This window comes from Chelonoidis abingdonii, chromosome 10 (genome assembly GCF_003597395.2).
Source record: "Chelonoidis abingdonii isolate Lonesome George chromosome 10, CheloAbing_2.0, whole genome shotgun sequence".
NCBI lineage: Eukaryota > Metazoa > Chordata > Testudines > Testudinidae > Chelonoidis > Chelonoidis abingdonii.
The window spans coordinates 30803629-30829122 of NC_133778.1; the positions used below are offsets into that span (position 1 = coordinate 30803629).

Genomic DNA, 25494 nt, shown 5'->3' on the forward strand with positions numbered 1-25494 from the left:
CCATATCCCTATCGCTCCACTGCAGTTAGGGAATCCCATTGCAGCAAAGCCATCCACTATGACCTGCACATTTCCCAGAGTCACTACCTTTGATAGCAGCAGCTGAGTGATCACATTGGCTACTTGAATCACAGCAGCCCCAACAGTAGATTTACTCACTCCAAATTGATTCCTGACTGACCGGTAACTGTCTGGCGTTGCAAATTTCCAGAGGGCTATTGCCACTAGCTTGTGAACTGTGAGGGCTGCTCTCATCTTGATATTCTTGCACTTCAGGGCAGTGGAAAGCGAATCAAAGTTCCACGAAAGTGCCCTTACACATGCAAAAGTTTTGCAGCCACTGGGAATCATCCCAGACCTGCAAAACTATGCAGTCCCACCAGTCTGTGCTTGTTTCCTGGGCCCAGGATCGGTATTCCACAGCATGAACCTGCCCCATTACCATCATGATGTCCAAACTGCTAGGGCCCATACTTTGAGAGGAGTCTGTGTCCATGTCCTCATCACTGCGCTGCCGTCGTCTCCTCGCCTGCTTTTGAAGTTTCTGTTGCTGCATATATTGCAGGATAATGCGCGTGTTTACAGTGCGCATAACTGCTGCGGTGATCTGAACAGGCTCCATACTTGCCGTGGTATGGCATCAGCAGGACAGCAGAGTGGCAGCGGAAGCGGTCGTTCGATGACGAATTTGCAGTCCTACTGCACAGTTTGCTGCCTGCAACACCCAGGACACAACAGTGGCAGCTGAGCTGAGCGGGCTGCATGCTTGCCGTGGTATGGACCATTGTTGTTGCTTTCATGGAGGAAGGGAGGCGGGCCTGGCGACATACCCAAAACAACCCGCAACAATGTTTTTGCCCCATCAGTCATTGGGAGATCAACTCAGAATTCCAGTGGGCAGCAGAGACTGCAGGAACTGTGGGATAGCTACCACAGTGTAATGCTCCAAAAGTCGACACTAGTCTCAGTACTGTGGACGCACTCCGCCAACTTAATGCACTTAGTGGGGACACACACAAAATCAACTGTATAAAATCAATTTCTAAAAAATCGACTTCTATAAAAGCGACCTAATTTTGTAGTGTAGACATACCCTCAAACACTGCCTGGATGTGAAGATGTAGAGAGAGGTTTTCTATGCTGTTTTAATGATGGCCCCACATTTCGGTCTTTGTCTCACAGGATAAAAATGGTGGCTACAGATCAGGTGCCACATGTTGGGTCAGACCATGGTCCATGTTGTCCAGTGTCCTGTCTCCACTAACTAAAAGCAATTTTTCTTTAGCTCAAAATATATGCAATAGCTATGCTTGTGGAGCCAAAGACCTCATTTATGTTCCTGCTGTTGCCAGGAGGTGTCATATGGAGCATATTGACAACCATGACACCTTCGGTAGCTACAGATTGACTTCAATATTGTAAACAATTTTACACATCTTTCTTAAGTCTCCTTTTATGGTTTTCTCCAGTTAGTAGCCAACCTACTATTTGTTTTGGTAATTTGATATTAGTCAGGCAGCACTCACTCCTATTTCTACTGCAGTCAACATGTATTATGTTAGGGGTAGGCAACCTACGGCATGCATGCCAAAGGCGGCACACAAGCTGATTTTCAGTGGCACTTACACTGCCCGGGTCCTGGCCACCGGTCCGGGGGGCTCTGCATTTTAATTTAATTTTAAATGAAGCTTCTTAAACATTTTAAAAACCTTATTTACTTTTCATACAACGATAGTTTAGTTATATATTACAGACTTATAGAAAGTGATTTGTCTAAAAATATTAACGTATTACTGGCACACAAAACCTTAGAGTGAATAAATGAAGACTCGGCACAGCACTTCTGAAAGGCTGCCGACCCCTGTGTTATGTCATGGTCTTCAAAAGCAGCAGAACTGAGGGAACATTAAAGCCCTGACAATAGTACTACTCAGTGTGTAAAGGGAAGCACATGCATAAGTCTATGCAGAATTAGGTGTAAAGGTGCAACCTGACCATCTGAGCCATATGCACAGTAGTGTGTTCTATAGACACACAACCTGTGTGCAGATACTGTATCTTACAGAGCCGATTGAAAAATGCCAAAAAAGTTTCCACTGAATTTCTACCATTCTAAGCTGGTTGAAAAACCAGCACGAACACACACACTTTTGAAAAATTTCAGCTAGCTCTACTTCCTAAGTAAACATATTCAGTCAAAAGAAAATAATATGCACCCCTTTATTATTTTGTCCAGCAAAATATTTACAATCACCCAGAATATAAAGATGAATACAGTTGTTAATTTGAAAACAATCCAAGAAATTAAATTGTCCTAATATGTACAACTAGAAAATTAAACACTCATTCCCAGAAACTTCCCTTGGTAACTTTACATATTTAAGAAAAGGATAAAAAGTGACTGTTTTCGGTCAATAAAATGACGACCATGGAACCCTTGCAGAATAACTTTTTGATATTGAGATATGTTGCAAGATGTTTGTCATCCAGTAATGAGAGAAAATAGAATTGCAACCAGCTTCTCTTTTCCCTTACTGCAGTAACAAATCCCCTTGTTGGAAGTGCAACTTCAGCTGAGAAAGTGACATCTGTGTTATGTGCACTTTTTAATACTCAATGAATCCTTGTGGGCTGCAAGCAGCTACTCTGGAACTTTTCTACTGACTATTTTATAGAATTTTTTTAAAGTGCATATTCCTTTGAAATAATTCAGAGAAGATTTTTTTATTGAGGTATTTTATTCCAAAATTCTAATAAAAATCAATCTAACATTTACAATCAGATTTTGAAAATCTGTTTATCCAATCATGAATATTCTAAATTTATCTAAAATCAAATACAGAGCTATACAAATATAACCCAATGAAATCATTTTAAATTATAAGGTATCAGTGGATTTCTGGGATTAAAAATTGACTTTAAAGGAAAATAAGAAAGGTTTGCTAGCTATATCTGATGCTAATGCAGTTCTTCCTGTTGCAATACACAATTTGTGTGATTTATATTTAAAAAAAAAAAAAAGTGGCTGAAAATGAATATTGCTCTCTTTAAATGTTCCATAAGGCCCCTTTAAACAATTTTGTAACTTTTGAAAATACTTCCACTTGATTCATGAATATATTTATTGAATAGCTAGGAACACTAGTTGCCCAAATTTGTGGCAGTTTTGTTAGTAAGTTAATTTTCTGCTTGTGCAGACAACATTGTATTAATTTAATGCACTAGCAAAATGCATGCAAAAATGGTCTTATAAAATGAAAAATTAAATTTTACATTTTCAAAACAGAATTGTCATAACACGTAAGTTTCCTTTATGGATCAGAAAGGCCCACTCAACTAATATTTTCATTGCAGTTTCTAATGTTATGTTAAATCTTTATTTATTTTGCAAAAGTCAAGGGTCAAGTTATTCAACCTTAATGTAAAATATTTTTACAAGGACAGAGCATTTAAACTTATATTTCCTTTGCTATTATTAAAAAGTTTCCAAGATCTTTTGGAAAAAAATGACACTGAAATAAGAGGCACAAATATATGAAACAGTAGTAGCACTACAGACTCAAATATATTATTGTACAGTCACTAGTCAAATTTTCGACAGTGGATTTAAAGGAAAACATTGTACCAAATCTCATTAACCCAAACCAATGAGTTAGCAACTGATAAACTTTAGAATATATACTCATTATGTCTGACCCAATGTGGGTGATCAAAACACTTTCTACAGCATTCATGTATCAACTCCATTTAATACATTTGTTTTGTAAAAGGTTTTTAGAAGTATTGACTCCTGTAAGTCAACAAATGCTACATGACGTTTTAGGTTAGGCCTATTAAACTTAAAAATGACTTGGCAGTGAATTCGGTCTGATTATAATGTTATATTGCACTTGAGAACTAAAAACTAGGGACTGAGTACCAAAAAGTTCAGATCCCAAGAAATTGTGAGAACTCAGCATCTCCCAGGATTAGACCCTAAAAGGAACAAAAGGTTGCGTTTCTTTGTGGTAGGAGTACACAGTGCACAAAACTTTTTTTCCCTCAGCTCTTGTGTCAGCAAGTGAAAGAAGCCCTTATCACCCCAAGAAAGTGACAAGGTCAGCGCACATTCTGCCACCTACCCATTCATTCTGGGCTGCCATTTTCCTATTACATAACTTCAATTCTTTCCCATTCACAGACAGCTGCATTGTACATGAACAGCCCAACTGAAAGCTGACTTCACAGGATTTTGGAACAGGCCCCACTCTGCAATAAAACAGAGTTGACTAGATTTTATCCACGCTAATGCTGCTCTCTGATGCGATTTGGTAGTGCTCAGTAGTGATACCCCATAGCTCCCTCTGGCATGAGCACTGGTTCTAAAACAAGCTCTCTCCCCCACTCCCCCTTCCCCCCAAAATGGTCAAAATCTCTTTTAACCCCTCTGAAATAGCAGCGGACACTCCTAAGAAAGCTTCTTTAATGCATTTTTTGCTGTGTAAAGCTCTACACTTTCATAGCTATGTATTAATAAAGTGAACATTTCAAAAGCACCAAGAATCCCCTAGTTCCAGCTGAAATACTTTCAAAAGATACCTATGAAAGTCCATTTAAACAAGGTTACGAGTATTCAAGGCTGGACACAATTTTAGGAATACTACTAAAATCACGGTTTGGATTTAAATCTTATCTATACATAAAAAGAGATAAAAAATGTTTAGTAAAGAAAGGAAATACACTAGCAGACTTTCTTTAAAAGTATAAAAAGTACCAAGATCGTTTCGTCAATCATAAATTTAAAGGATAGAACTACAAGCCTAATATAGACATTTGTGAACATTTCTAAAAGATTTTGACTTTTGATATAAATATCTAAAGTTTGGCTTCCCACTTGTGCTTAACAACAATATATCTACTACTGAACTTTAGTAGTGTTTCTTGAAAGACTACATCTTTACACCTCATGAATCTTGTCAAAGTATGGTACCAGACAATATACATTTCTCAATATAAACCTTAACGTTTTAAGATACATCACAAAATGCTGCAATAATGCAAGTTGGAGTAGATATATAAATTCATAAAAGATCTAGATTTTTTTAATTGCCCTCTTAGGCTAAATAATTTCACAAGTTGTTAGCGCATATACATGAATCTGGACTTATGAAATGAGTTTATCTGAAAAGAGGACTAAATAAGCTATCTGCTATTTGTATTTTATGCACAGCACTTGATTCGGGGCATTCATTGCATACAAAAATATCACATTTTCGTTATAAAAAAGTGAACATTATCAAACATTTGCTATAAGAATACAAGTAGCGCTTGCAGGCCACTATGAAAACTATTATGACAGTAGAAAATATAAATTCTATAATCATCTTATTGCCAAATCTGATTGTAAAAACAAAGACCTCAATTCAGGAAAGCATCTCTGTTCAAAATATCCATTAAGCGTATGCTTAACTTTAAGCCTGTGCATATGTGCTGTCCTGAACTGGGGGCTGTGTGTCCAGTTGCAGTTATGATGTAACCTGAACACTGCAGCTATGTTACTGTTTTCTAACAATGAAACTGGAGATTAGTGGATGTACAGGAATTTTAATCAAAGAGGGGAGGCAATTATTTGCTGTTATTCTTTAGTAGAATATAAGAAATACAAATAATTTCATGAAATCTTACTTTATGCAACTTAGTACAAATGGATGTTTCCATAGTTACAGCAGTGGTGCTGAAATTATACCTTTGTACCCTAAATGCCAAGAAATAACAAGTTTTCCTGACCGTAAAATCAGGAGGTAGTTAATGCTAATGTTAACACCTCTCCCAGATGAGCTGAGCTTTCTCGTGCTTTTCTGTCTCCCTATAATGGCCTCAGTCCTGTGCTCACCCTTAGATACATGAATTCTCCTGCTGATTCCAAATCACTGTGGCTACTCACATGCTTTAAGCACATACGTGTTTGCAGAATCAGAGCCATGTTCTCTCTGCTGACAGTCTCTTCAACCTCTAGGCTTAGCCTAAGTTTCAGACTAGACCCAAAGAATCCAATGGTCCTTGTGTGCAGATTTCCCACTAACGTCAATGGGAATCAGGTGTGCAATATAACTGCAGGATCAAGCCTCAATTGAAGCCGAATTTAATTAAAAAAAAATCACTCGTCTCATCTTAAAACTCATACAAGGCCATCTAGGATATGTCTACTCTGCATCCGGGACCCAGCCTCCCAGCCTGAGTCCAAAGACTCAGATTAGCAGGGTTTGTACAAGCACTCTGAAAACAGCTGTGTAGATGAGTCAGGTTAGAGGTTGGATTCTTAAGCCAGGGTGGGGTGAGATGGGCTTGAGAGCCTGAGTTCTGGACCATGATGGAACATCAAAACATCTATTTTTTGAGTGCCAGCATGAGCCCCACTAGAGCAACTCTGTGGATCCAGGGTGGGAGGCTTGCCCCCAGATGCCTTGTAGACATGTCCTGATTCCTCCTTCTATGATTACAATAACAAAACTATAAAATTAAAGGTGGTGAGTAAAATCCATTACTTCAGCGAGGCCAGGATTTCCATTATAAACTAATTTCACTTAAACAGCTGTCTAAAACAATATGTAAATGGATAAAAAAGCAAGCTGCCCAATATACATATTAACTCCTTACTAACTTTGGACTTTCTCAGTAATAACTCAGAAGAATAGTGGCTGAGCTAAGAAGAATGCAATGAAGAGTGAAAATCAGTCCTGGTTTTCAAAAAACCAGACATGAGGCAGAAATGAAAGTCTAAACAAGCTATTAATTTCAGACAACTTGCAGCAAAAAGGCTCTCTGGTCATTCACAGTGGAGATGCTGCCCCAAGCAACCTGGAATACATGCCAAAGTGTTCTGTCTTTGCTGTTACTCTTAGAGCTTGTCAAATACAAAATTTGCATCAGTTCAACTATCCTAGTATATTTAAGTAGCATAATACCATTAGGGCTGGTCTACACTGGGGGGGGGGGGGGGTATCGATCTAAGATGCGCAACTTCAGCTACATGAATAGCGTAGCTGAAGTCCAAGTATCTTAGATCGATTTATCTCGGGTCCTCACGGTGCAGAATCGATGTCCGCAGCTCCCCGTGTTGACTTTGCTACTATCATTCGCTCCGGTGGAGTTCCAGAGTCGATGGGAGTGCGTTCGGGGATCGATATATCATGTCTAGATGCGACGTGATATATCGATCCCCAAAAAATCAATTGCTACCCGCCGATACAGCGGGTAGTCTGGACGTATCCTTAGTGTGGACACAGTTACATTGGCATAAAGGAATTTATACTGCTATAGTTTATATATGTTTGGGAGGGTACTAAGCTATCCTAGCAGAAAGAATCTTTATATTGATATAACATCATCCACACTACGGTTGATACCAGTGTAACTATATTGGGTTAAAAATGCAGACTAAGACCTGTGAAGCACCATCTAGGAAATCAAGAGGAGTGGGAGAGGGGAGGAGAAATGGTTCCCATGGAAGCAGTTGACCCGCAACTCCCTACAGAAAGGGCTACCAACATGCAGAAGAGAAGGCAAATGGGAATGATCCTGCTGAATATTCCCACGTATACTTTTTGGGGGGAAATCATCAGCCTACATACATTCTAAGGACAGAAAAGCTTTGCAATCAAGGCAGACTTGTCAAACAAGCTATACTCATTTTGTGCATCTAGCCACTGAGAGCTTGAAAATTAGTGTCTGAATGTAAATGTCCACCAACAGAGAACATACTAAATCTAGCAATTAACTATGGGATTTTCTGGTTTATGGAGCGTAAGTGAAATCTATGTAGCAGTTCGTACAACACTAGTCTGTGCATCAGAAGACAGTGTCTCTGAAATTAGATTAGCAAAATCATGGAACTAAATATCATGTATGTTTTTGACATCCAAATCAGTGCATATGCATTAGTCACATCTATTAACATGATTAATACAAGGGAAGAATTAAATATATTGCTTTTAATCTGTAGTTAAGGCTATTCCCAATGCCAAAAGACATCAGCAGTAGTGCAGTCATGGAGTGTCTGTTCCTTAAGAGGGAAATCAAAATTTGTAACCAAGATGCTGGCATTTTTACAGTTTCAGTATGTTACACAGCTAAAACTCTTTTTAAGCTTCTGACGTCCCTTCGCCGTTTTCATGGGGTTGCAGCTGTTCTCTTTCTTGCTCCTCCTGAGGAGGTCGCACACGTTTGAAGAACCCCATCTGTAATTTGGAGAAATCACATGTATTTGGAAAGTGACAGTCATTCCATCTACAAGACATCTCATTGTGTGAGCACTTAAACCAGTCACTTGGGTTTTCCTCCCTACTCTCCAGTTTCATGTCATCCTCTAAAACCAGGAAATACTAACTGTAAAAGGAAACATAGCCAAACAACAGCCCAGTCCTCCCACAAAAACCAATCCTTATTGCAGCTCCTCCGCTGCTCAACAACCTAGAATGAATGGATGGACTCTGCAGTTTACCCAAATAGATCAACATATTCAGACTGTTTAGGAGAAAATTACTAGTCTCGTTTGCAGTAATACATCAGTAACAGAACCCCCCTCCCCACCCTCAAAGTATAATGCTTACCCTGTACATTACAAAGACTAGAACAGCCAGGAGCAATAATCCCGCTAGGACAGCCAAAATTATAACCCAGACTGGCACTGGCATGGGCTGTGGTTGAATGCCCCAGGTGATATTAGTGGTAACCTAATGGAAAACACAACGGATTACATTTTATTAGGCAGTGGCATGAATGAGTTTGTCCATATAGTTTGACACATACGTATTTTGAATCTGTCATATTTAAAACACATCCTAATGGAACGCATGAAACAACATTTCTTTTGGATGAGATGGCACTTCTGTAAATTGATGGAGAATATATGAATTCAAAACGGCTTCATCAGCCCAAGTTGGAAGCAGCTGCATTATCCAAGCCTATGAAAGGCTTTGAACCACACTAAATACAGATTCTATATACGCTTGACATTTTAAAGAAGTACTGTGGCATCTCACAAATGTGTCAGAGCTTTAAAAAATATTTTTGACATTTTATTTTATTTTAAAGGTAGCCCCCCCGGTAATGCTAAGAATCAAACTTTACAGGACTTGGAACTTGTAAATTGTAACTAATATATTTTAGAAACCAGACACTGTATAAGAATGTCTTCTTCCAAATCCCTTTGTAAAAACTCTCTTTTGCCGCGATGCCTACAAAAGTCTTGACCATGGTTAGAGAGCTGGTGAGCCGAGCTCACAGTTTGTCATGATGACCACTGCTGCCTCATTGTTTCTTCTCCTCTTTGTATCACCCTGTTGTCTACTGCCTTATACTTTGTTAAGCTGTTTGGAGCAGAGTTCATCTTTTTGTTCTGCATTTGTACACTGCTTAGTGCTATATAGTTCTGGTTTTTCACTGGGGCTGTTGAGCACTACTGCAGTACCAGATCATTAATTATTATTATTAATAATAATAAATAATGTCATAATTTTTAAGTTCAAACCCTTCCACTCTACAAAGACTAGAAAACTACAAATTTCTACCATTCCTGGATTTCTTATTGCATCAGTTTGGTCACAAGATATTGGTCTTCACATCTGTCAGTTGTGCAGGACTTAACACTGTCCATTCTGGGGTCTGGCAAGTGTAATGTGCATGGGTGGGGATGGGGAGAAGGGAATATTTCTCTGGAAGAATTAAGGGGAGGGGGACCCATGACATGGTAGGTGCGGGAAAGCTTCTCTAAGCTTTGGAATATTCAAAGCAGTCCCAGCAGACAGATTAGTAGGCAAAAGGCAGGTGAAGCGGTCAAAGATGAATGATAAATAGCATATATTGCATACATCTGCTGAATTGGGCCCTAAGATGTTCGGTAGTACCACCACTGTGACATCAGTAAACTGTATTTCCCAATAAAGGACTAAATATAATCCTGAACATCAGAACAAGTGATTCAGGACTGTCAGTATGTAGACTGATTTGTATCTAATAACTAAGTCTATTTGTACACAGAATTGTCCGTATAGATATATGACAGCCTACATGCCAAATACTAGAATTCTAGTTTTCAGATTGAAAATGTTTGGTTTTATTCTTAATTTTTTATTCTTAATTTTATATGTATAAATAATTTTTATATATAAAACTACGGGTTAGTTAAAATTTAGTAGCATTATGAAGGTGAATTTATGTGCTTCATTTTGATCGTATTAATTTCAACTGAATGTGCATTGGGTCAAACCATGTTCAGACATAAATGACTTACTACTGTAGAATTGTGGATATCTTCAAATGAAAGGTTCTTGTAAGGGAACTCTATAACATTGAATGAGGCTGATGACTTGAGCGAGTATGAATGATTCTGGTTTTCCTTCTGTGCAAAAAACCAAAATTGATATTACATGCTGGATGTAAAAAGACTTTTCATGTTTCAGAAGCTGAGAGAGATTGTGAATTATTAATAGGCACTTACATTCATAAAGGTCTGGGTCCAAAGGCGGGATTTTACATACAATATTGCACTCTTTCCCCTCTCCAAGCGGCCCACTTGGCAGACTATTTTTAAACATTCAGCAGTTCCACAGCCCTACGTGCAACAAGAGAAATGGTTACATCACTGATGAAAATTCGTTACTATGTCTACATTCAGTCTTAAAGACACAAATGACATTACATCAATTGCTAAACATTAGATAATTTCTATATTCAAATGTGCAACAGAAACACCATAAATCACTCAAGTGACTGGGAAATTGATAGCAAAATTCCATAATTTTGCAATTAACGAACTCTATTGATTTAACCCAATTTTAAGGCCCCTTTGTACCAGGATTAGAAACATTTGATGGCGATTCCAGGATATGCATTATAGATACATACTTTAGTAAGATGTGTGCCGATGTGAACTCTCACTGAATGCTGGAATTTGTAATTGTCCAGTGTGTGAATTAGAAAGGTTACATATTTCTACAAAATATGGTACATTGTACCCAATGTATTCTCAGTTATAGATTTCCATAGCATTGTATTTCACAGCTGGATATCACAAACTCATGATGCAATATATTGTTGTTACAGCATGTAAAAGCCAAATTCCATTATTTAAGATAAATACCCTTAAACGAGGAGAAGCACAAATCTTTTCAGATTGTAGTATCCTCCAATCCCACATAGCTAAAAAATTATTTCAAATAGAAATTATTCCTGTTAATATGATAACTGACTAGACTGCTTTACTTTCTCTCTCTGTTCTAGAAACGTGAAAGCTTTGGCTTCTCATTTTATTGTGTACCGTGTGCTAAATAACTGCACAGATCCAACTTAAGTGCTTCATTGTTGTTGCCTTCATACAAAGGTCACAGAGGTTTTAGAAAAAGATTTATGCCAAAGATTCCACCTGCTGTATCAGACACCTATGAAACATTCTGCTGCTGCATTGTTGATAAATTGGACAAAAGGCCTTCAGTAAGGGAGAGTGACCCTGTGACACTCTATAGCTCGGGGGAGCACCCTGTAACCCCCATGTTCCTCGTCTATATATATATAATTGTGATATTGCAAATAAAGCATGCCATGTGAGGTATCAGGCGATCTGCTGAAACCCACTGTCCCACCTAAATATGTGCATCATTTTATATTGCATATAAAATTATAAGAATTGTGTTGTATGGTTTTCACTAAAATATGCTGTGGGTTTGGGAAGCGCCCAGATACTAGCTCTCCAGAGACAACAACAAGGGAGGTAACCAATGCCTGAGTGGGTGCAGAACAGACATCACCAGCCTTTGTCCAGCAGAGGAGTTACAATTCAATGACTCACTCACAGGAGACACACCAGGGGTATTGCGTCACCTTGTGACTCAGCAATGCCCACCAGACATGCCTCTCCAAGCACATGGATTAAGGGTATAAAACAGAACACAGGGGCCCCATGCTTCGCCTTTTCTCCTCTCCCTATGCTGCAAGCAACAAGGACACTCAGAAGACCGAAGACTCCAAAAGAGAAGACTGGTCCAGGTTTTAAGGGTGAAACCTGCATACTATGAATTGCAATATCCAGTGGGATGAGAAAAACTGCTTAATCTAGATGTTGCCCAGTCTAATAGGATTGAGAGTTTAGACTGCATATTTATATTTTATTTTATTTTGGTAACCACTCTGGCTTTGTGCCTGTCACTTATGATCACTTAAAATCTATCTTTTGTAGTCAAACTTGTTTTACTATTTATCTTTACCAGTGAGTTTTCCTGAAGTGTTCAGTAAATCTGCTCAGGTTTACAAAGGCTGGTGTATATCCACTTTCCACTGATGAAGTGGTGAACCAATTAATAAACTTGCATTGCTCAATAAAGGGTCTTGAGGCTGGGAGCTGGGGAGATTTGGCTGGTGCCTTTCCCTGTGTGATTCATGAGTGGCTCTGGAAGCATTCATGCAATCTAGCTTCACATGTTGCAGTGCTGAGCGATAACAGCACCTGGAGGGGTTTGCTGCTTGTCACTAGCAAAGCATTGTGATAAACAGCCCAAGGTGGAGAGTTAAGGGGGCACAGTAGTTCCACAGTACCAGGATGAACCTCAGGGACTGCATCACAGTCCCTTACCTGTAAGCAATGCCAAGGAAATTCAGAGTTCGGCTGGCTTTTCTAACCTGGATTAAACATTTCTATTTTCCATTAGCATCATCATTAACTAATGGGATTAGATCATCAACAGTACAGACTGAAAGAGGAACAAAACAAGGCTGCCTCTTTTCCCCTTCCTTTTTTGACGTAACATTCAGAACTGTAGCTATGCTTATACAATACAGTTTGGATGCAACCATCACCCTGCCTTGGAGGGAAAGAGTACAAGATAAAAACAAACTGGCAGCATATTCTTGTCATTCAGAAACTGTGTCCTTGATGTCACCTGTCTCAGGCCAGGTCTACACGACGCGCGAAAATCGATTTTAGATACGCAATTTCAGCTACGAGAATAGTGTAGCTGAAATCGATTATCTAAAATCGATCTACTCACCTGTCTTCACCGCGCGGGATCGATGTGCGCGGCTCGCCATCTTGATTCCGGAACTCCGTTGGTTTTGGTGGAGTTCCGGAATCGATGTAAGCGTGCTCAGGGATCGATATATCGCGTCTAGATGAGACGCGATATATCGATCTCCGAGCAATCGATTGTAACGCGCCGATATGGCGCATCGTATAGACGTGGCCTCAGAGTTGTTTGAAACACTGAGTTATTTGTCAAGCTAGTGAATCAGTTGAAATATCTCACATATAATAAATCATAGATGTTGAGAGACTGAAGAAACCTACTGTATTGTATCATCTATAATAGGTGCTGTTAAAATCCACTGTTTGCTATTCTGCAGTACCTTCTCTTCTAATTACCGGAAGCTATTGGGGTTATTGCAGACAGTGCAGGTTATATTTTAAATGGAACCTACCCGTAATCAGTCTTCCTGAAAATGCTAAAATACAGACTCCAGATACAGGCTATAATTTTTGGTGATTAGAGAGTCCAACCAAGCCATTCGGAAGGCTGGGCAAAGGCAGTGATCCTTAAGAAAGGAATGTTTGACAACTGGCGGTATAGGAGTTTGGAGCTCTTATGTGGAGAAGACTCAGACAATCAGATCAGAGCTGTTTCACGGCACAAGCGCTGAGAGGGAGGGGGGAGAAGCAGGACGCGGCGGTGCGCTCAGGAGAGGAGGCGGAGTGGAGGCAGAGATGAGCTGGGGTGGGTGCTGCCAGTGGCCTGGAGCACCCATGGAGTCTACGCCTATGGCTCTGCCTTGATGCCAGCCTCTTGAGCAGAACACCAATCCCAGAAGTACTCCCACCACTTCTCCCAGGCAGATCCATCAGATTTCCCTTCCCAAAGGTCTGACACTTCATTCCACAGAAATGGGGAGAAATTCACTGTCCATTTCTGCAGTCTCAGGGTTACAGAACAGACTGATACTCCAGTGAGTAACTTTATTTATATGACAGTAATGCCAACGGGCCCAAATCAGAACTAGGGCCTGACTTTGTTAGGGGCTGTTCAAACACTAGGTGGACCCGGTTCCTGCCCCAGCCAATTAAAGACAAGGCACAAGAACCGAGCATAACAAACAAGAGAAAGAAAAGTGGAAGCAATGGAAAGAATTCATAGGTGACAGCAACAACAGATGGATACACAGCTTGATGGTTCCAAACCATTTAAACATTTCTTAAGAATTATCCTTTCTAAAGAGTCCCCATTTAACTATAACTGCCCCCCACCCTGGATTCCCTCTACATTTGCTCCCTCACCTGCTAGATAAAGTGGACTCACTACATTATTATTACTATATTATTACTTTTTCCTACTGCAGAGTCAATCCCCCAAATCCCTCTATCTAGCACTACTGGCTCCTTTCAAAGAGAAACACAGATGATCCCCACACTTCCTGTGGATATTGGGTCCCCTTGGGAGCCGAGAGGCCACAAGAGCTCAGACTTTTCCCACTCCCTGCTGTTATCCAGAAAACAGGGACAGGTCCCTGCAAACATCAGGAACAGGAGGGCAGAATGTCCATTGGTCAGTTAGGTAGAGTATGCTCTGATGTCACTGCAATCCAGGGCTGTGAAGATGCTCCCAGGGATCACCCAGTCATTATACATCTCCTTAGTTTCTCACACCTCCCCCATCCAACTGTCAATCTCCCAACTCTACAGAAAAGCATAGTATATGGAGACCCTGACATTGAAAAAGGCCTCAACTCATTTCCCATGCCTGCAAATAACTGTGGGCACATATGCATTCAGACATCTAATTAATGGATTGCACAATTAGATATGTTCCACTAAAAATGGAAACACATGGAAAAATCAAGGCCCTAGATTATCAAATGCATTTTTTCCCTTATAAAACTATTTCCAAAGTTTTCATCTTTCCATTAAAAGAGCAAAAGATGACAGCTGAAATATATCACTGAAGGACTTACCAAAGTATGTACATCGCCTTCAATGGAAGTTATCTCTCTTCGATTTATATGGTGATCACGATTATCTTCATCCCTAATTGTTTCATTCTTCTCATCTGCTTTAGGAACTGAAATCTAGGGTTACATCAAGAAAGACACAAATAATAAACAATATTTTATATAGCATCTTCTATCCTAAAGGATCTTAGAATGCTTTACAAAACTACCAAATACATATACAGGAATAACTTAACAGAAGCAATCACCTCTGGGATGGAACATAGTAACATTTTAACTGCAGAGAGCAACACTTCACCACAGTTTAGTAGAGGAATGCGAGAACACTGCCACATACTCAGGGGCGGCTCCAGGCATCAGCACGCCAAGCATGTGCTTGGGGCGGCAAGCCGCAGGGGGCACTCTGCCGGTCGCCGTGAGGGTGGCAGGCAGGTTGCCTTCGGCGGCATGCCTGCGGAGCGTCTGCTGGTCCCGTGGCTTCAGCAGACCTCCTGCAGGCTGCCGCCGAATTCGCGGCACTGGGGACCTCCCACAGACAAGCCACCGAAGGGAGCCTGCCTGCCGTGCTTGGGGTGGCAAAATGCCTAGAGCCGCCCCTGCACATACTATGGGGAATGCCGTGGAATTTTAAGTAGACAAAAGTAATTACCTAAAAAGAACGTGTCTAGGACACCAGGCTAATACCCCTACTCTCGGGAAATGTGATTTGAGATCTTTAAGAACTACTACTAATAATTAGACTTAAGAGTGTGCAGAAATTGGGTTACAAGCCAACAGCTAGCCAAACTTCTCTGGCTGGGTCATTCACATGTTTTTTGCTTAATTGTTAATACTGTTTCTGTGTTCCAGAGAAAAGCAAAAAGAAGTGATTTTGCAAAGGGATTCCTTGAAACCAGGGATAATTTTGTTGCTATGTCATTGCAATACGGACATGAACATACCAGTTGCATAGCAAAACCATTTAAGGAACTCAAGTTTATTAGTGTTTTGCATTGACTTTCTGGATGCCTGTAAACTTCAAGCAAAGTAAAACTAGGTCAAGAAAAAATTCAAACTGACCTCACCTGAAAGATTTCACAAAACTTGGACAAACCAAAATCTATGAATTGCACACAGTCCTAGTGTGGAACTTTCTGGTACGTGCAGCAGAATGGAACCTATTCAAAAGATGTGTGTGTCCTTATTTTTAATCCCCATTGGTCCCTTTGTCTCTGTCCTAGCTGAGGTTTGCAAATCTCTAAATTTGAAAATGATGCTAAATTTTGATTAATCACTCCCTTTCCTAGATCAACAACATAGATGGTTAATACGACCTAATTCAGAGCCCTGCAGTGTCCAATTCTTGCCTCACCAAACTCAATACTTTGCCAATTATTAGTGCTTTTTTTTTTTTTAACACAGTTCAGCCAGTTCAATTAAATTTCATGCTTAGAATGAGCAAAGAATCTATTCTTAAAGCTGTCAATAGTGCGCTTTCAATTTAGCAATCTCATATTCAAGGGTCTCTCCCCAAAACTTCTAATGTATTTGAGTCTAAGAAACCAGTACAAGCACTGTAGTTACACTTACATACACACATTTGTATCATTTAAGGAGGCATTTGAAATAGGGTGCTGTGGGTAGGATATTGTGGGCCTTAGCAATTCCTCCAATTTCGGAATTCTTTTTCCAGATTTCACATTTGAGACCTAAGGGGTCTCTGGGTTCCACATACGAAAAGGGCTATTCTGGGTTCCACATACGAAATACCTATTTATCCTTGTGAGGGATTTGAAATTGCATATACACCTCTACCTCGAAATAACGCGGCCCGATATAACATGAATTCGGATATAATGCGGTAAAGCAATGCTCCGGGGGGGGGGGCAGGTGTCATATAGCATAAGTCCCAATTCTGAACCTTAGTGTCCAAAATGTGGGTGCCTGCATGAAACCTCCAAGCTTAATTACCAGCTTAGATCTGATAGCGCTGCCACCAGCCAGAAATTCCAGTGCTGCTTCACTCTATCTCCACAAAACTTCCTAGGCGACCCAAGACTAATGCCCTGAGTCTCACACACAAGGGAATAACCCACTTCCCTCCCCCTCTTATCCTCCTCACAGATTTCCCGGCCCTGGTGACCTAGAGATCTTACCCGCTCTCAATTCCTTGACACACACACAGAGAGATCTGGTTTCTCTGCCCTCACTCAGATCTCATGCAAATGCCAGCTTTGTAGCTCTAAACACAAAGAGATTGTCCCCTCCCTTCGATCCTTAGCCTGTAACCAGAGAAAAAATCAGAAACGCTTCTTAAAAAGAAGCTTATATATAAATAGAAAAAAAAAGACATAAAATGGTATCTCTGTATCAAGTGACATATACAGGGTCATCTGGACCTTAAAAGGAAAACAAATGATAAACAGCCTTATCCAAAAAGAAATACAATTTAAACATTCCAGCAAACTACACACATGTAAATACAAAAAACAATATAAGCCTATTGTCTTCTACCTTTGTACTTACACTTGGAAACAGATGATTAGAAAGCCTAGAGATAGAGAGATCACTCTCAGAGCCGAGAGAGCAACAGAGACGAGACAAAAGAACACACACCCAAACTTCCCCCCCTTTGAGATCTGAAAAATCTTGTTTCCTGATTGGTCCTCTGGTCAGATGTTTGGTTCCCTTTGTTAACCCTTTACAGGTAAAAGAAACATTAACCCTTAGCTATCTGTTTATGACAGCAGGGCTGCACACTCTGGTGTATCAAAGCAAGTTCAATATAAGGTGGTTTCACCTATAATGTGTTAAGATTTTTTGGCTCCCAAGGACAGCATTATATTGAGGTAGAGGTGTATATGTACACACTATATTTATACAGTATTTTGAAATTACATGAGAAATATATATCATTGTGTATTATATATAAAATACTTTTGTGGCATGCTGGGCCTCATCCAAAGGCTACTGAAATCAATTAAAAGACGTCCATTGACCTCACTGTGCTTTAGATCAGGCCTTAGATAAATAAGTAGTAAAAATAATAATGAAATGTCTCCTACTAAACTGAAAAATAAAAATATTACATAAATAACAAAACAACTTTTGGAATGTTGCTGTTTAAATCTAGATTAAGTAACATTCCATTTGTAGCCAATGTTTTTATAGAGTTAATTTGTAAGATTACAGAAGTATAAGATTGATCGGTGTTTAGAAGAACCAAGTATCAGACATGACAAGCTGAAATGCATGAACATGTAGGCTGAGGCCTGCAAGGTTTTACCTTAGCTATTTTAGGTCTTGGAGACAAGAAATGATGACATGAGTGACAAGAAAATAACTCGATGCCCTCAGGTTATGGGAAAAGAGGTACCAAGTGGTAATATTGTGTAAAATTACCCAGAAAATAAATGTTGAATCATAAAGATACTGTAAAGGCACATCTGTATCTGACATGTCTCAACCACGGGATACAGGTTGTGCATCAATACTAACGAGAATAAAGGGAACTTACACAGCTTATAGAAAATTGGAGTCCCTTAAGTTTTCAGGGGACACAAACCAATAAGAAAAAGAGGTTGACACTTTTATGGACATGCGCAGAATGTAGGTAAAGACAGAATTACATTATAAAAAGGGGATGCCCAGAATGGGAAAATTGAACTCCCTAGTATGGGAGACTCCATCAGGAACCATCCCTCTACTGATGATCAAGCCAGGAGAGACCCATCATACCATAACACTGTTGTTAAGGATGCGACTATAACTATATTTGTAACTTGTCATAGGTATGTATAGAATTTCTATATGCTTGGGTAATCTTAACTTTAATTGTAAAGTTAATAAAAATTTTAAAACAGTCTAGACCTTGTACTTGTGAATGTATGTGTAGTCACTACTTTTGGTCTTCATCTGTTCCTAGAGACTAACTCTGAAGCAAGTAGCAAAGGTGACTTTTACTCTGTTAAGCTTGAAACTGTAGCTGCCACAACTGAAGCCACGGTGGTGTTATTGTGTTGTCCACATTACAAAATTCACTTTAAATAAAATAAAAGGCTACACATTGCTGTGGACTGAAAACTATGCCAATATGAATTTTTTTTAAAAAAAAAAAGTGGGATACTAGATCTGAACTTTTGGCTGAAAAACTGGTGTCTACCTATCCTTCCAGCTGGTGCGTCTTAGGCCAGGTCTACACTGCGACTTTAAATCGGTTTAATGGCCGATATACCGATTTAACGCTGTATCCGTTCACACGACGTCGTCATTAATATCGACTTAAACGGCTCCTTAAATCGATTTCGGAACTCCTCCCAAACGAGAGGAGTAGCGCTAAATTCGATAGTGATAACTCGGATTAGGGTTCATGTGGACGGAAATCGACGTTATTGGCCTCCGGGCGGCATCCCAGAGTGCAGCACTGACCGCTCTGGACAGCAATCTGAACTCGGATGCAGCGGGCAGGTAAACAGGAAAAGCCCCGCGAACTTTTGAATTACATTCCCTGCTTGCCCAGCGTGGAGCTCTGATCAGCACGGCTGGCAATGCAGTTTGAAATCGAAAAAGAGCTCCAGCATAGACCGTACGGGAGATACTAGGTCTGATCGCTGTATGGGGAGACAAATCTGTTGTATCCAGCTCCGTTACAGAACACGAAATGCCAAAGCGTTTGAATAAAAAACTCCAGGATACACAGCGCTGCGTGACAAGCGTAACGGGAAGCCAGAGACTCAAATGGACGCTCATGAAGGGAGGGAGGGGGTACTGAGGACTCCAGCTATCCCACAGTCCACAGCAGTCTCTGAAAATTATTTGCATTCTTGGCTGAGCTCCCAATGTCTGTAGGTTCAAACACAGTGTCTGGCGTGGTTCAGGGAACAGCTCCTCAGTTTATTTCCCCCCACCACCACGTGAAAAAAAAAAGGGAAAGATTGCTGTGCTATGGCGTTTGCTCAATGCACTCCGCGAAAAAGGCGCCAAAGGGTTGTCTGCTGCCTTCACAAAGGGAGGGGTGAGGCTGTACCCAGCACCACCCGGGGCAGTGTTTTTTGCCCCATCAGGCACTGTGCTCTCAACACGGAAGTGGGAACTATGGGATAGCTGAGGAACAGCTACCCACAGTGCACCGCTCCTGAAATCGATGGTAGCTTTGGACCATGGATGCAAACAATCGATTTCGGGATCCCACCGCGGACGCGCTAAACCGATTTTATTAGATCTGTTTTGTAATATCGGTTTAAGCTAATTCGAAATAATCGTGCAGTGTAGACGTACCCTTAATGCAAGGAACCAGGATATAACAAAAAATAAAAGGGAATACATTAAAAAAAGAATAGAGAAAATAGGCAGATTCTCAATAAGGGTAAAACTAGCAAAACTAGCATCTACGCTTATTTAGATCAGCAGAGGGTCTTGGTCTATATAAATAATTTTATATTTCACAGTTTATAGTATACCCAAACATGGCATTACAAAAGTCTCTGCTTACCTTAATTTTCAATGGATTGATCTCCATATCTGAAGTGCAGTTCATGGGTCCATCAATTTCATATTGCATAATATACAACAGGGTGTTATTGTTGTATTTGTAAGGCCATTGAAGATTTAGCATCACCTTGCTAAAGGCACTTGGACCATTGTTTCTCAGCTAGTGACAAGAAGAAAATTAATGACTGTGTAAGACTATCCTCTTTCCTTTGTTAATGGCCCAGTAGGCACTAGTATGTATTTAAAATTATATGAAGGAGCATCTACAAGATTTCCCCTGACTGTCAGTACAATCAGAGTATCACCAGTGTTACTATGGAATGAAATTTCATCTCCCAAGAAGCTAACTTATAATTACTTGAAATAATTTACTGGAAAGGGGAGATTCTTCTGAAAAAACTTAAAAGGAAAGATTTTTTCTACCTTCAAGAAATTCCATTTGTTAAATGTACTACATTGCCCAAAGTGAGAGACACTGTACATTTCTTATCCAAAGTTGTATGTACGTTGTAGACACGTCAGATATATAAGAATATTTTTTTTTTTACACATAAATCAGTACCTTATTGGTTGCATAATAACTTGAATTATAGTCAGTCTTTCTAAAAAAAATTATTTAAAAAAATTAATTGAACACAGATGAAATCTGTGATAGTTGCTTAAAAAAGGAACTTTCGAAAGACTAATTTTCAAGGCAAAAGGCTTTTGTAATAATGACTGCATAATTACAGTACAGCTGAGTGTCCAGAATAATTAACCCACAGAGTAGTCATTTTATTGGTTTCACTGTTGCAAGATTCAGGCAACCAGATAATTTGTAAAGTTTTCTAAAGTACTGGATGATTTTATGGCCAATAACATGCACAGTTATGTAAAATAGCTTAGGAGCTTATGATTCAGGTATAAGCTGACTGCTGTAAGGATCAGAGAGGAATTTCTTCCCAAGTTCTACTAACTGCAATGTACAGCACTGCATAGCTGGCTATATTAATTCTTAGTATCTTTGCCTTCCTCGGAGGCTTGAACTAGTGGACTAAATTGACTCAATGCAGTAAATTCTTAAGTTCCTATTGAACAACCACATGGAGGAAAGCACATTTACCATAAAGGAAATCTTAACTAAAATATTTCCTCCTTCCCCTGTAATTTATTAGCTAGAATCCTGGACCTCAAATCAGTACCTATTACATACCTCATATATGTGCTGAACTAGAGGTCCTATGTCTTCTTCTGTCTCTGGATTCTCCTGGGGTTGCCAGTTTGCAATGGGGAGGAAGATGTGATCAGGAGAAGAGACACTACATAGTGAAGGGAATAAACAAAGCTATCAAATATTTAGCTTAATGAACTACTAATTTCTAAAAAGTGACCCTAAGGCTTTCATAATGTAGACTGGAGAAAACTAAATTTACAAATATCTAAAAAACAACACTGACTGACAATGATCTTTCCACCCTAAATACTGGACGTTGGAATGAGCAGAAGTGGGGTTTTTTTGGTATAAAATGCTTGATCTTCTGCTCAATATACTGTTAAGAATAATTCTCTCTCAGAGGGATGTTTCTTCATATTCTTCTAGTTTGGGGCATAGTATAAAATTAATACATGCTGTCTGGACAATCTTCTGTGATGAGGAAGTCAACTGTGAGCCGTGTTGATGATAGGGGCATCTGATTGGTAGAGTCATACATGGAACTCAGCCAGCACCTGGTTGGTAATGGTGGTTTGACTAATTTTTCTTCCTTTTTAAACATGAAGGTTTAACAGTACCAGGATCTCAAGAAACTTATTAATGCAGAAGATTTCTGGTGTGAAGGAAAAGTTAAAGAAAATGGTGCCTCACAAGCGATTTTCACTTTTCCCCTAAAAAATATACAAGGCCTCAATGATTGTGAGCAATATTCGTGTTCCAGCAGGAGAAAAATTAACATCTTCACTGAACAGTCAGGATTCTTTAGAGGTTTAAGAGCTGCACAGAAAAGCACTCTTTGTAAAATAAATATATAAATAAAAGCTATTCAGGAACATTAAAATATGTAGTGAGAGGCATCCTGAGTTGACTGGCTGAGCAGAAGGACCATTTAACAGTAAGGTGAAGTGTGGCTTTCAATAAACAGCAGTAGAAGAGTCCCATCACAGCCTCACAGATACTATACCTGAGGCTGAAAAGGACAAGCTACTTTAGACCTATATTTGGAGAGCATTTTGACATTCTAAAAAAAGGGTTTTGGCAGTTTTGGACTCAAAGTGTATTTTCTTAGTCTGTTCAGAAGGCGATTTTTTGGGAGTAATTTTTACATACTGTTCTTTGAACAAATTATAAAGATGAAGAGAAGCTTTTTCAAAGGCACTTAAGTGACTTAGGAACCCAAGTCCCATTTTCAAAATTGACTTGAGATCCCAAATTACTTAGGTTTCGCTTAAAGCCCCAACGATGACAACATGAATCCGTGTTTACTTTTCTATTACAAAACCTTCAAGGCTCAATGAGAGGCAAGACCTGCAAGGAAATTTACCAAAAAAATATAAAAACAAAAACACACTCATCTGAGAAAGAGACACTTGCTAAATTAGTATCAACACTCACCCTCTAATTTCAACAGATGCTAAGATGGCAAGGTCAGCCTGATAAGATGTTGTTGGGCTTAAATTGTCATATAGATTGGAGCTGAAAAAGAAGATAAGTCCATTTGTTAAATGGAATGAACAAGGCTCTTTTTTCAAGTGTTAAGCACATGTTATGTAACATTATTATGTGACTCCTGTGTCACTGGGTCAAAAGGACAGGTACTAAAAACGAAGGGCCAGATACTCTACTCCACGGAGGTCTGCTTTGCCATACTGTATGGAATAAATGGGCCTTAAACCTGCCCTAAATATTCTACTGGCATGGCAAAATCAATTGGCATAAAGCTGGTGTAGCTGACTACGCCAGCCCTTCCACTTTAACTCTCCTTGGCATGAGGGGCTAGAGGCGGCAGGTGATCATTGCTACATAATGGCCCCTATCTAGCCCGTAGGTCGCTCTAACTCCACGGGCTGGCGTGGCCTTCACCTAGCCCCAGTGTTGGGGATGCAAGAAAGTGCCTTAAAATCATCTCTGCATACCTCATCCCCTGCCACAGCTACACTAATCAGCAGCTGGGCACTGAACCCTACATTTAAACTTACAGAAGGGTGTACTAGATCACAGGGCAGTAGTCACTTATAAATGCTAGGATTACTCATACCAATACAATCTAGCACTTTCCTAGCTCCTATATAAAAGCTTTTCATCAATTCTTTATCCCTATTTTACAGAACGGGAAACTGAGGTAGAGAGAGGATGCCCCAGGTCATTCAGCAGGTCAGTGGCAGAACTGGGAATAAAATCCAGGTCTCCTGAATCCTAGACCAGTGCTCTCTCCACTAGAATCCATTGCCTCCTCTGTAAGGATTTCCTAAATGTTCTCTATTTTCTTCACAGCTGTTGTAATTATAAATTACATGTAGCAGAGCAATATTTTCCTCCTAGGCAGCAATCATCGTACCCTTTTGGATGCTGGGTTGTACCTGTGACATTGGTGGGCCAGGTGCCAGCTCGTGTCTCAACTGGACACTAACATATATGTAGCTGGAATCTGTATGGCTCACTTCTGGGTCAGTATTGATCAATTATCAGAGTTTTAAGGAAGTGTTTAGATGAGAGTTGCTGCACGCATTCATCTTACTTGCAGTATCTATGTTTCATACTGTAATCTGTGAGCAGTTCTATTGTGAGCCTCTGCGATTCTCGCCAACAGGAGAGGAATGTTAATTAGTGTGAGGAACTGCTCTTCTACAGAAGACCTATCAGATCAGAGGGGCTTTGGTTGATCTTGCAACTGAAAACTCTCTACGTCTGGGCTGAGAAACCCTCAACAAAAGGACTGAAGACTGTTATTGTTGTTCTGCCCTCCTCGCTGACAATATGAGTCATGCAAGTGGATTCTGCCCATCAGCTGAGTTTGCAGCTCAGAGCACATGGCAAGAGGGGGATAAAAACCCCATAGCAAGCAAATAGGTTTCTCCATGCTGCTTGGAATCAGGGAGAGAGAGGTGTTTCTAGGCATAAACAAGAGATCCCCAGCTGAAGCACAGGTTAGCTCTAAAGGTCAAATAGAGCTTGCTCATTATAGAAGCCTACGTTACTGGACGAAACCGAAAACTGTAACTCATTCGTGTGTCTGTGTCTGCTTGCTTTAACATGGTAAATAACTCTGTTTCCTTTTCCTATTTAATAAATCTTCATATTTTACTATAGGACTGTCTACAATGTGGCAAATTCCCGGTACTGTTCTGCTGGGTCTCGCGCTTTCTCTTCTCTGGGGTAGGTTCAGGGCGCTATTGCTTGCCCCTGAACCAGTTCTTAATCACTCCCCTAGTGTCCTTGGAGGAGGGGAGTGGAGAGGGAGGGACCTGGGCCCGCCCTCTACTCCAGGCCAGGTCCAACCCAGGGGCCCTGGGGTTGTGGTGAACCACTTGACTAGCGGTTTCTTCCCCTGGGTTACTTCCCCTCTCATACCCGTCAGCTTGTGAAGGGCTTCTCGCCTCTCTTCTATACAAGCCTGGTGCCCCTTACCTAGGGTTTCTGTTGGGCTTCCCAATCCACCGCAGCACTCCTCCAAACCTTCTATTTCTCTCTGGACAAACTCTTCTCTTCTGCAATCTGCACTCTGCTCCAATCCAACCTTTCTCCTTCAACTACCACCCCTGTCTGACTGAAGCAGGGGTTTATATCCATGACTGGAGTCAGGTGCTCTAACTGGAGTCAGGTGCTCTAATTGGCCACAGCTGTTCTAGTTAATCTAAAGCAAACCTTCCTCCCTTGGCAGGGAATAAGGCCCCTGCTAACACTCTTATGCTGCCCTCTGGCCATGCTGTATCACATATCCCCCCCTGCTCAACACCAAGGGGTTGGGCTACTCGGGACGAGAGGCAGTGTTGGCGTGAGAGGCCATCAGCGTTGCCGTGTTGGCTTCCAGCCCTATGCTGGACCCGAAAATGGAAGGTTGCAAAGAGAGGAACCACCGCGTCACT

The 25494-nt window shown here is 40.3% G+C and overlaps 1 protein-coding gene across 1 annotated transcript in view; it reads right to left on the reverse strand.

Annotated features, from left to right (window-relative positions):
• Positions 1-2206: 2206 nt before the first annotated feature.
• The window catches only part of ITGAV (integrin subunit alpha V), an 89023-nt gene continuing 65735 nt past the window's right edge, over positions 2207-25494 (reverse strand). The window contains exons 23-30 of the mRNA XM_032791258.2: positions 23024-23104; positions 21629-21734; positions 20438-20596; positions 14971-15084; positions 10478-10591; positions 10271-10378; positions 8589-8711; positions 2207-8216 (exon numbers count right to left, since the gene is read on the reverse strand). Of these exons, the coding sequence (XP_032647149.1) occupies positions 8121-8216; positions 8589-8711; positions 10271-10378; positions 10478-10591; positions 14971-15084; positions 20438-20596; positions 21629-21734; positions 23024-23104 (901 nt within the window). The 3' untranslated portion in view covers positions 2207-8120. The remainder of the gene's footprint in view (positions 8217-8588; positions 8712-10270; positions 10379-10477; positions 10592-14970; positions 15085-20437; positions 20597-21628; positions 21735-23023; positions 23105-25494) is intronic.